Source organism: Lampetra planeri, chromosome 7, assembly GCF_965212315.1.
Source record: "Lampetra planeri chromosome 7, kcLamPlan1.2.h2, whole genome shotgun sequence".
Lineage (NCBI taxonomy): Eukaryota > Metazoa > Chordata > Hyperoartia > Petromyzontiformes > Petromyzontidae > Lampetra > Lampetra planeri.
The window spans coordinates 1591359-1604221 of NC_136113.1; the positions used below are offsets into that span (position 1 = coordinate 1591359).

At 47.5% G+C, this 12863-nt stretch overlaps 1 protein-coding gene across 1 annotated transcript in view; it reads right to left on the reverse strand.

Annotated features, from left to right (window-relative positions):
* Positions 1–11430, reverse strand: part of TIMM50 (translocase of inner mitochondrial membrane 50) — a 43300-nt gene extending 31870 nt beyond the window's left edge. Inside the window, exons 1-7 of the mRNA XM_078595890.1 lie at positions 11008–11430; positions 9058–9089; positions 8574–8595; positions 7321–7379; positions 5412–5531; positions 4901–5005; positions 3523–3621 (exon numbers count right to left, since the gene is read on the reverse strand). Of these exons, the coding sequence (XP_078452016.1) occupies positions 3523–3621; positions 4901–5005; positions 5412–5531; positions 7321–7379; positions 8574–8595; positions 9058–9089; positions 11008–11395 (825 nt within the window). The 5' untranslated portion in view covers positions 11396–11430. The remainder of the gene's footprint in view (positions 1–3522; positions 3622–4900; positions 5006–5411; positions 5532–7320; positions 7380–8573; positions 8596–9057; positions 9090–11007) is intronic.
* Positions 11431–12863: the final 1433 nt, after the last annotated feature.

Consider the following 12863-nt stretch of genomic DNA (forward strand, 5'->3'; position numbering starts at 1 on the left):
CAAAAAACACGAGCAATTATAGTGCAATGATGTAGCTCCACACCATTGGGGTGGATGCTTTTGAATGGAGTCCCAAGTGACAAACTCTGTTAAAAGTCAAGATCAAGAGGTCATCACGGCCAATGCTGTTAATGCCACCACACCTCATCCCTGCCGCCGCCTTCCTTCTGCTCGACCTCGCAGCTGTTGCTAAGTTGACGCCCGTTCTTCAAGGTCTGCTGTCACATCTCACCGCCTGGCTTTAGGTCTTCCCCTCGGTCACCGGCCTTTGGGTGCTGCTCCGATGTCTTTCGGTAATCCTGCCCTCTCCGTAAACCTGCCCTCCTCCATCGTGCGCACATGCCCACCCATTGCAACCACCTCTTCCTCAGACAATCGATATCTTTAGAAATAAAATAAGCATGAAGAAAATGTTTTTGTGTGTGTGTTTAAATATGACTAAAAGTCTTAACCCAATAAAACATTTGTGTGAAGCGGTCTTTCTTAAGGCCCTACATGGGATAATAAAATAATTTTGCCCTTAACTAAACTCCTCTAATCCATAATCTTATTCTTCCCAATTGTTCACGGATCCCCAATAATATGCTGATGAATGACGTGCTTTTGTCTAAGTAGGCTTATGCCAAAATGCATTCAGCCACAGACTGTAATTGATGAGCAATCTCCACATGAATAAGTGATAGGAGGCGATGACATGGTGCACATTTATTTTTCAGGGATACAGCTCAATCTGTGAAGCGCTCTCCAGGTAGAGATGACATGCAGTAACGATTACTTAATTCTGAAATATTACGGGGAAGTACACTTCGCCGCTTTCCCTGTGATTTATTTTCTACCTACGTGACTTTACCGAAAGAACCAAAGAGTATGGATTCCTGCAGTCACGAAAGCTTCAAATTAAGATTTTCCCTGAAGTGTTTAACCTACACATCGTGCATTAACCATGGCTAAACACAAGCTCAGGCCATGGTGGTCAGACAGACAGGAGTGCCCATGACCTCATCTGCACACACTTTGTCCACTTGGGACATGAGACGATCTCACACGCAAGCCTGCCGAGTGATTATGTGACTCAAGAAACTAAGACTGCGGCGGTGCTCACCTCATTGCTAGGAGAACTATAACGTGAACACCACGTGAACTCATCTACCTCCTCACATGGTCAAGTTTCAGGGTAGTAATGTGGCCAGGCAGTACGCATATTGTAGAGTTTGCAATGTGGCTAGTTTAAGTCTACATTTGTACAAACTCTATGGTTAAATACAAACATACGCTGCTTGCTGTTAAATGGAGATTCAAGATCGTGTGACACATTTACTCATGTCACCATGTGAGAATGATGCAGTCCTCATCCAAATTAGGTGGAGAGCAGTGGTGCAGTGCTTTGAAACTGGTGAACTCAGTTAAATTTCTGGCCATGGCTAACAAGACATTGAACCCCTCCCCTCGCCCCACCCAAAGGGCTGTAAAATACTATTAAATATTATGTAGTTTAAAAAAACCCATACATAACCAAGGACATCCATAGCAGCTCTGCAAAAAAATAAACCTCAATGAAACCTAACCAGCTTGAAACATAAGCCTCGCTTCATAATTTTTATATTTAAATTTTAATGTGCAACATTTCATAATAGTGCACAACACGTGTTAGAACAACTGCGACCATATGCAGCGGCTTTTGACAACTCTTCAGAACTACCTAGAATAATGTCATCATGTTCGTAGCGAGCTGTGAGCGTCTAACAGCTGCGAGGTGCGTTTTTGCAGGCACGCACACTACGCGCACGATACAGCACACGTGCGAGCACTCGGCATGTGATTAAAGGAACGTGTCTGCAGGGGGAACGTGGAATGCGTTAAGTGCAATTCAAATAGTTGCGTTGTCAGACGCAGAAAGAGAGAGAGAATCTGTGTTCCCATGGGTATAATTTTCCGATCCAATCCTGGTCTGGACCAGGGTGAGACTGGGGACCCGCGCACTTGTAATCGATAACCTGTCCCAGGCCCATGAAAGCAATCCTAGAGTGCTCTAGGTGGGGAGGTCAATAACGTAACCTGCAAAGGTCACTGCCAGCCTTACCGACTGCGTTGGCATCACACTGCTCCTCGACAAAAATGTGCAGCATATTTTTACTTCGCAGTATGATCATTTTTTGTGTTAATATAAATCATCATGGAGGTGTAGTGTTGGCACAGTGATTCGCATGCCGGCGCTATAAACCTTGGCGACCTGAGTTTGATTATCGGCCACGGCTAAAATAAGTTGGCGAGTGATATCTGAACTGGTCCCGAGTTCTTCCTTCACCTGGTGAAACACCATCCATAACTAACATTTAGTAGCAGGGAGGTGTTCATCCAGCAGTGGACTGACAAAATGCTAACATTTATTATTATTCCTAAATAAACATTACCGTGAATTATCAAGGCATTAAAGACACAAAGACAGTTATAGATATTGTGGAGTTATCACAGTATCCTGCACCGAGGGAAAAACAAACCCCATAGGGATTGAATACGCACAAATATGCATTACACACACAAATATACAGCACTGCACGTCTCCACCATCATATTAACGCTGCCTTTAAACATAAAAAAATGTAAACAGCTAATGTTTCAGGCAACAAGCCTTCGTCTCCACCGAAGAAAGGAAAAACATCGTGGGGTTTGTGTGTGGGAGATTGCTCACAGCAATGTCACACGTGCAACCTCACTCAAACTCAGTCGGCAGGGTTTCATCGTTTGGCCTGACTTCATAGTGATAGGCATCTTCATTTAAATGAGGCCATTATTGTGTTATGGATTCCAGTTACATTATGAAGACAAACGACGTTGGTAATTTTTGTGTGGTGCTATTCACCCACGCCTGAAAGGTAAATATAATAAATAAATACAAGTTTAACCCTTGGACAATCTATTGCTGGGTTAGAATTAACTGGATAAGATAATTCTTAAGCACAATAACAAAGGAACAAGTTCACACTGGCAATTAGACCATTCTTTACAGTTTCACATTTCTGCATCACAACACCAACTGGGCTTGGCTACCAGCAGCAACTTTTAATTACGCTGTGTGAAACTCTCGCGCATCAGCTGAAAGCAAATCGATTCGGAATTTCCACCACCAAAGGCCGAGCAACCGTACAAAATACAGACCCCACTTCACTTGTAATAGACAATGCAGCGGTGGCTAGGCAAAGCATTGCCACATCCTAACACATACCACAGCACCATCTAGTGGGAAATTGTTCCAAACGACCTCATAAAACAATCGGTAATTTTGAAATACATTTTCTGCACAAAAGCCGATAAGCAAATCACTCAGAATGTGCCACATCTCGAATACGATGGGATTCTTCGTGCAGTAATTGGTAATCGGGCCGAGACCATCAACTTGCTATACCGGAGAACCTAGTTGTGCCATTGGGAGGCGGTCCAGATGAGATTCCAGGATCTCGGTGGTGCCGCCTGCATGTTCTGACACTGCGTTTCCCACCTGAGTTGCCCCACGCACGCCCTCACCTTCACATGCTGGCCCTGCAGGTATCGTGTAGCGTCCCGGAAGAGCCGATACATTATGTACCCCTGAGGGTCGATGCTGTCCACCAGCGGAAACGCGGTCTGTATGCAATCACAGTACCACCACGCAGAGTGGATATATCATCAAATAAATGTTGGTATCTTTTAATGTATTATTTTATCATATTAATGGTAACACATATCATTCATGAAAAATACAGAATAGGAACTGAATAGTGTGCAAAGAGACACATTAAGTGACCAAGTGATGGAGAGGATGGGTCTACAGTTGCACACACCTACTACTGGTGTTGACATGAACGTGGACAGGCCTTCACCTCCCAGTGGAAGGCAAAACGCTGATAATAATGACAATGTTTGCATGGGAAGACTTTGTCTTACGATAGTAGCTGCTTTGATGGCCATGGAAAAGCAATAAGTTGCTGTACCATTTGTACAACCTCATTTGACCAGACCTATTCAGAGTAAGCTAGCTTTAACAAAATTATGTTGTCTGAGATTGACTAACTAAATAAAATGAATATGGTTTTCCTTAGACAGACTGAATTAAGACGTGTTATATAAAATGTGTGCTGAGATTCCTTAAGAGACTTAACTGAATAACAACGGTATAACTATTGCCTGTGAATGTACAATTAGAAAGAGCATGGCAACATTATGGATTTTTCTTCCATGGAATTATTTTTAAACAAGTGGAATGCTGCCGTGCCATAATTAATGGCTTGCACACTGGACTTGCGATCTGGTTCTCCTGGTGCGACAGTTGAAAAATGGTGCAAGTTGCTTAAATTCCCCTCCGCCACTCCCCATCTCTGTCCACCCAGCAGAATAAATGAGCACACTACAGTTATTCGGTAGCTCGCATGTGGCAAAGTGTGGGGAGCAGTGATGTAGCGGTTAGCACGCTGCGCGACGAATCCGGCGGCCAGAATTAGATTCCTGCTCACGGCCAACACCAGTGAAGGTTATCTGAACCGGTCCTGGGCCTCTCTTAGATCGACTCAGCCTCAAATGAGTACCTGGTGCGGTGTGTAAAAATCGCCACTTGGGAGACAAAGGCAGCCAGGCATGGTGTTGGCCACCCACCCCATGTGTCGTGCCGGCCTTTATAGGTGCTCGCTAACAGCACTTGTCCCAAGTCTTTTAAGGCTATACGGGGGATCTTTGTATTGCCATCTCTTCCTAAGACATCTGGCCAGCGTATGGATGAGCATGGATAAAATACCGTCTAGAGGGGCTCTCCAGAGCTCCTTCGATGGGAGGCCTTTCCGCCGCCAGCAGTGGCATTAGCAAACAATTGCGGGGCTGCACCTGTTCCTAAAATAAAGGTGGAGATTGTAAAGCAGAGGGTCATGCATACCAAGCCTGTTTCCGAGGTGAAGACGACGATCTCGAACAGCTGGCCCACCTGCTGGAGCAGATAGTCGATGCCAGGACGCTTCTTAAATCGCCACCCTGTGCTCAACTACAGGCAAAAGGCAACCGCACAGACGACACGTCAGGAAAGGTTTACATTTATTGTTTTAAACATCGCCATGTCCACATAACAGTTATACGACTAAATAATGCACTATTTAGGAGGACACACGTTAAACGCATAGGATGTGACCTATGGCAGAAAAACGGATATCGTTCAGGGGCCACGCAACCCACGGGTAACAAAGCATAAACTTTGAACTATGCATGGTGTTAAAAATGCAATGGTGAAGTAACGTCCTTGGTGTCCTGGTTAATTTATTGATTGGCGGTAGGCCGAGTGCCTGAACATGCATTTATTTGCACGAACGTCTATTTGATCACAAGCATACAAATGTGTGTGCGTGTGTGCGGCTGGCTGGGCATGTGTCCATGTGCATGCTCGCATCCCATACCGACCACTCCGGGTGCAGCAGCACATCGGTCAGCTCGATGACGAGCGTGTAAGGGGGCTGGTAGTACGGCTCGCGGAGGGGGTCCGGCAGCAGCTTCTGGCTTGTCGGCTCAATGATCATCTGGGTAAAAAAAAAAAATTTTCGTCAGTCATATACGATCATATCGATCCTCATTTGACGACGATTATTTGGTATCCCATTAGTAAAAAAGCTCCCAGCATGTGGAGCGAAGTATCAAACATTGTGCCGAACAACACGCGTTGCATGCCAAAAGCACAAAGCACACAAGCAATATCCCGAAGCAGAACATTAGTGCTGGATATAGTCACTTTTGCTAATTCTATTAGCAGCTTTGATCCTTACCTGTGTATCGATAGTTCCATGTTAAGTTGCCATTGTATTGAGGGAGTACTGTGTGATGTTATCTCGGTGTGGTCTGGGACTGTTTTTGTTGTTGTCGTTTTTGCTGCCTTGCCCAATCTTGATCAATCTGACTTACGTAATTAATTATTTCTATTTAGTGACTCGCTTACCTTTTTCTCTATTTTGCACTCCTATTGTTTTTAGCATCTTCTGTTGTTGCAACTTGCTGACCCGTCCATAGCGGACATCTGTGAAAAATAGCTTTGTAGCTCATTGGATTCCTCCAGGATAAATAACGATTCTGATTCTGAAATCGCAGAGCTGGTATCCCATATTCAAGGGTAGCATACATCTTAAAAAGCACAAAAGGAAATCTCCAAATGTTGGAACACAGCATGCATGCAATCACATGCAAAAGGAAATGATTCAATAATTTGGGGGCACCAATTCTTGAATCATGTAATCTGGAGCACACCGTAGAGGTTAGAGATAAAATCTGATAAGATGTTTTTGCGGCATAGCGGTGCGCCATGGACTATGGAAGGAAAGAGCCATGTGATTCCATTCATCCGCAAAAAAATGTGTCTATTTCAAAGGAAGCGTGCGGTGTGTGACTCACAGCTAAATAAGCAGAATTCTAAGTTAGTGTTTTATATGATCCAAATGGCACAAATCCACAATATTGGTCCACATTAAATGATTGTACATAATGTTAGACTTTATATCCAAGCCAATCCTCATGAAAAAATGAAGCATGAATCTTCGAATGCGATTTGGAACAATTATACAAAGCTGTAAATCACATTAATCCAAATGCCAATATTATAAGAAATATTGTTTTTGTGAATTCCTGCGGAATTTGAGATGGAATTCCCAAGTGGTGAGATGTTAACTACCTCGCCTGGTATACAGGAGGTTGTGGGTTCCATCCCAACCCTGATGTCTGTATATTTTGAGTTTGTATGTTCTCCCTGTGGTCGAATGGATTTCTCTCAGGGGTCCTCCACAGTTTTCCCCTCCACATTTAGAACATGCGCTATAGTATTGGCTGCTATAAATTTCCACTTGATAAGCCACTTAATTGGGTTTTCATTTGTGGCCAGGTCGTTTCTGAAAAAAGAGCTATGTAGCTTAGTGGGCCTTACCTGGTAAAATTTTAAAAAATTGTTTATATTTAGGGATGACAGGGTGGCTACAACTTAGGCAAAAGTCTGTGGTAGCAGAGCGCCACCTATTGAAATAGTTTGCACAGTGTGAATGAGCATTCGGTTTTGAGAAATATTTTGTGGGCAATCAAGACATACTGTCATCAATATGGGCAAAAGACTAGAATTAAACTGCTGCTGCAAGTAAAAATCACTAAGAAAAAGGCGTCACTGTACTTACATTCGCGTTTTAAGGTGAGGCTATCTTTGATGACACATTCACATTTGTTTTAAAACACGAGGGTTATACATTCACATAATCTACGAAAGTCCCAAATTCTCACCGTTAATGTTGGCCAGTAAGTGGAGAAAGCTTATGAACAATACCAAGCTGAACTCACCTGTCTGTAGTCCTTGAAGTACTGATAAGCACGCCTCACTTGTTGTACTACAATGGGATCTGCAACACAAGACACACCATTGTCATTCCGTACGCAGGATGAGCGTACATTGTCCTGTTGATTTATATTTATGGTTGGTATTAACAATAAAATATGGAATAAGCACAAATGAATAAAAACTGTTGCAGTCGATAATATGAATTCTGACTTCCAAGATTGCGATTCTGATGTCCTGGATTTAGTTCTGATGATCAATGTACAGTAATCCCTCGCCAACCGCGGAGGTTAGGTAAAGTACAGGGCGTTTGGGGAATAGGGGGTTAGGGGAACCATGGCCGTGGTTGGCAAGTCCGCGGTTGGCGAGGGATTGCTGTAGTTTCAAATGAGACGTCAAATCTAATTCCTAAAATTGGCTGAGAAATTTTCCCTTCCCATGGTGAGCTGAAACAATAATAATTGGTAAGTTAAACGCTCGAACACGAGAAGATTTATTTGATTGGTTGTGTTGGATGGTGGAGGGTAATAACGACACATTTTTTTTTGGTACAATAATTGTGAATCATGGGCAAAAATGCTAACTGGAAAACACCATTTGGCTACGTTGATGTAAATTTATGGCGTGGCAAATGAAAACATTATTTTCTAATATCAGAGATATGTACAGATTACATCACAAGCAGTACTTTTAATAACAAAAAGGTGAAAATAAAGTGACTCCTATTCTTCTTTCGTATGGTGGGGGAGTGGACCGGCAATGTCCACGTGGAGGCTGGTGAACTAGTCAACAGCTTCAAGAGTAACAATGCTGCCCATGAATAATAGCTGAGCGCTCCCACATCATTAGCGAGTACATCGCAGCCAGTGCAGCCAAAGCGAGGTGAATGCAGAATGAGGCAATGACAAAACAGTGGACAACATAGTCGTCGTCAGTATATGGCCAACAGCCCATTCGTGAGGCTATGTACACATCATACAACACGATTTAAAAACATGAATATTCAAAGTTCCACATAATAATAACATTAGCTGAAATCATGGTCTCTAAATAATAGCTTTCATCCTGTTCTAAGTGAAAAAAACGTCTTGCATTCCCATTGCATGACACACCAAAAACGTGCACCTGTAAAATTAACCAAACATGTTCTCTGACATTGCACCTGGCAATTACAAGTCATTTCTTCTTCATAGACAAATGAGTGCACGTTCTGGTTAATTTCTGCAGGTCACGCAAGTGCTCCCAAATCGGTCCTTACCATTATCAAATTCATCCGGCACCTGTGGATAAAAAAAACAAATTCACTGCTCGTGTGTTCACACTAGATACACACGCAAAAACAGACACACAATCCATGAAAACTAACACGTAAGGTCAGACAGAATCCACATCATTGACTTGACAATCCTGTAAACGTTTCAGGTACTTTATGAACAATGCCACTGGTTTACTTTGAAACTTGTCCAAAGTACAAAAATATACATAGAAACTTCAATGAGAAGGAAATGTGTTAGCAATGTTTCTTGTTGTGTTTCTTAGCTTGTACAAGAGATGCACATTGTATTCAGTTGAGCACACATCTTATGTGTGCAGCTTAGTGATGATTTTTAAAAATGCGTTGAGTATTTGGTTACTGTACATTTCCATATGATCATTTGTGGCCAGGTCGCTTCTGAAAAAGAGCGAAATAGCTGTGGACCTTACCTGGTAAAATACAAAATAGAAATAAAGATACCACGCACCTCCTTTCCATCTTCGTCCAGTGCATTGGCCCCTGTGAGCAAGAGCAGATGCAATTACTTGGCACACTCATTCATAAAATGTTAAAGTACGGTAATTATATTTGTGTAATCGATATGGCACATAACAAACATAACTATGGAAGACAAATACACATTAGTACACAACAGTGAGTGTGATGACTTAGCCTGATTTGTGAGACAGCTTTCATCAGCATTTGGTGGAAAATTGTAAAATTTCCTTTATTTTTATGAAGTTTTGTCAACTTTTCCACAGTAAATATACGCAGACTTCCCAGTTTTCGACCAAGCCCCAACTTTACATTTCGGTATCAATTACTTTTGGGATAACCCTTTTATATACACACTGTACACATGCAACCAACAGTAAGATTGTATCTCTAGGGCAGGGGTCAGCAAGCTAAGTAACAAGAAGCATTTTTCCGAATTCGGTAAAAAAACCCTCAATATTTCAAATACCGCACTGCACTGTGGTGAATGAGACGGTTGGTCATAAATAAACAACGTCACGAAAGCAGTCCTTAAAGAGCCGCAGGTTGCCGACTGCTGCCCATGGTAAACTGGACTCCCATGGTAAACTGGACTCCCATGGTAAACTGTACTCCCATGGTGAGGGGTCAGCAATCTTTCACAGAAGAGCCAGGAATGCATTGTGTTGTAAAAGCGGGGACCGCCTGCACTACGTGTTAAAACGTGTAATAAACCAAATAAAGTTAATTCAGTTTTGTCAAGAAACGGCTGCCCGCAAGGGGGCAGCCAAATAGCCGCATGAGGCTCCAGAGCAGCAGGTTGCCGAGCCCTGCTCTAAGGGCAGTGGTAGGTCAGGGCTCCAGTGTGAAGAGGCGACAGACCGCCCATGGGTCGTCCTGTTTCAGCTGATGCGTGCAGGTGGATGATTGATACTTGAGGATTGCGAAGACGAAACGTTTGGATGCTGTCAGACCGGTTCCTACTGGGACACAGCATGGATATCAATGTGCCCGTCTTGCGCATGAATTGGAAGGGGGTTTCCCCGCCTTCGGGAGGTGGGAGCACGCTATTTTTAAGTGAACCCATGTAATGAACTACAAGAACGTGGCTGATTACAAATTCTAGTCGGCCAGATTAACTTAATTGACCAATCATCCCAGCTCGAGTGTGGAGTTTAAACGCCACGGGAGGATTCTCAGGGGACCCCACCGTGACCTTGAGAACACGTGGAGCACGTGACCTCACGCAGCTGCCCGCCCGGCCTGTCACACGCACGTGGCGGGGAGGGCGGGGCTGTCGTGCACGGGCGCCAACCCTCACGCCCTGAGATTTACAACCACCCGAGCAACATGACGTCATAGCGCGCCGGTGACGTCGCCGCGTTATCAAACACGCCAGTGACGTCACCGCGACGGGCCACGCGGCGTCGTCATGTCGACGAACTCGACAGTGACACTCGGAGTCGTCTTTTTTGTTGTTATATAAATGGGGGGGGGGGGGGGGGATGAAACTCTTGGCGTGGCGCAGGGGCACGAGTTGCCGGCTCTCGAGCTACCGCACCCCGCGGGTTCCCTCACGGCCCGGGTCTGCCTCACGTCAAGGGGTCTCCCGCCCCCGAGAGCCCGTTTCTATCCCAACCACAGGCCAAGCGCACCCTGCACCCCGACTCCTCACGACCCGTGGCCCCATCCCAGCCGGGTGCATCTTTACAGACTGCCCTCTTCATCCCGTGCCCTGACATCCGGGGGCTCCCACCACCCCCGGCCCTCATCCCCTCCCCATGTCTGGATCCCCTCCAAACCCGACCACCTCCATGCCCGGTACCCTTCACCCCCACGAGGACGCCTCCACCAGCCCCCCGGAACTCCTTCAGAGACCCCCCCCCACCCCCCGCTCCTCTGCACGAGTAACCCACCGCCTCCCGGCTTCCAGCCTCGGGTCCCCGTCGGACCCCCTCCGTACCGAAGACGTAGACGCCGGAGACGCCCCCGCAGAGCGCGAGGGCGCCCGCGAGGCGCAGCGCGAACCCGCGGGCCCGCTGCCGCCGCCTCCGCGTCTCCTCCTCCTCATCCTGTTGCTGCTGCTGTTGCTGCTGCTGCAGCCCCGGGACAGCGGCGGCCGCGGCTGCTGCTCCCGCCAGGGTGGTGGCCCCGGTGCCCGGCGACGACGGGGCCGCACTGCTCCACGGGCGGCGATGGGACTCCGGGACCCCCAGGCGGGAGCACAGCGGGGCCGCGAGACGCGAGGGGAGCGGGTGGTAGAGGGGAAGAGAGGGGAGAGCGGCGGCGGTGGTGGCGGTGGTGGCGGCGGCGCGGACGCGCGAGCACATGGGGCGCACGAGCGCGGCCATGGCAGCGCGCGGGGCTCCTCCTCTCGCTTGGGACGGGGGGGGGTGGGGGATGGGGGCGTCACCTTGCAGGACTCCTCATGGGGGGGCGTCACCGTGCAGGGTTCCTCCCCCTCTTGACATGCAGGGATACTCCTGGGGGGCGTGGTCACGTGCAGGGATGCTCCTGGGGGGCGTGGTCACATGCAGGGATGCTCCTGGGGGGTGTGGTCACGTGCAGGGATGCTCCTGGGGGGCGTGGTCACGTGCAGGGATGCTCCTGGGGGGCGTGGTCACATGCAGGGATGCTCCTGGGGGGTGTGGTCACGTGCAGGGATGCTCCTGGGGAGCGTGGTCACGTGCAGGGATGCTCCTGGGGGCGTGGTCACGTGTAGGAATGCTCCTGGGGGGCGTGGTCACGTGCAGGGATGCTCCTGGGGGGCGTGGTCACGTGCAGGGATGCTCCTGGGGGGCGTGGTCACCGTGTAGGAGTCCTCATGGGGGGCGTGGTCACGTGCAGGAATCCTCCTGGGGGGCGTGGTCACGTGCAGGAGTGCTCATGGGGGGCGTGGTCACGGTGCAGGAATCCTCCTGGGGGGCGTGGTCACGTGCAGGAATCCTCCTGGGGGGCGTGGTCACGTGCAGGAATCCTCCTGGGGGCGTGGTCACGTGCAGGAATCCTCCTGGGGGGCGTGGTCACGTGCAGGAATCCTCCTGGGGGGCGTGGTCACGTGCAGGAATCCACCTGGGGATGTGGTCACGTGCAGGAATCCTCATGGGGGCGTGGTCACGTGCAGGAATCATCATGGGGGGCGTGGTCACGTGCAGAAATCCTCCTGGGGGGCGTGGTCACGTGCAGGAATCCTCCTGGGGGGCGTGGTCACGTGCAGGAATCCTCCTGGGGGGCGTGGTCACGTGCAGGAATCCTCCTGGGGGGCGTGGTCACGGTGCAGGGATCCTCCTGGCGGCGGGGGTTCGTCACGTGGTGTACAATCCAGCAGTCCATACTCTTTAGCTCTTTCGGTAAAGTCACGTCGGTAGTAAATAACAGAGGTGGGACAAAGTCATTGTTATGCAAGTCCAAGTCGAGTCGCAAGTCATCAAATTCATGACTCGAGTCTGACTCGAGTCCAAGTCACATGACTCGAGTCCACATCTCATAGGTGGGACAAAGTCATTGTTATGCAAGTCCAAGTCGAGTCGCAAGTCATCAAATTCATGACTCGAGTCTGACTCGAGTCCAAGTCACATGACTCGAGTCCACACCTCTGGTAAATAATATATCACGACGTCTGCTTCAGCAGTTTCCCTTCTGTGATCGTCTCACCTGATGACGGTCGCTTGTGTTGAGATCGAAACGTCGTGATCTATTATTTTCTACCTCTGTGACTTTACCGAAAAAACCAAAGGGTATGGATTCCTGCAGTCACGAAAGCTTCAAATCAAGATTGAATCCAGCAGTCGTAGAATGACAGTGCAGTAGAGCCTGCAT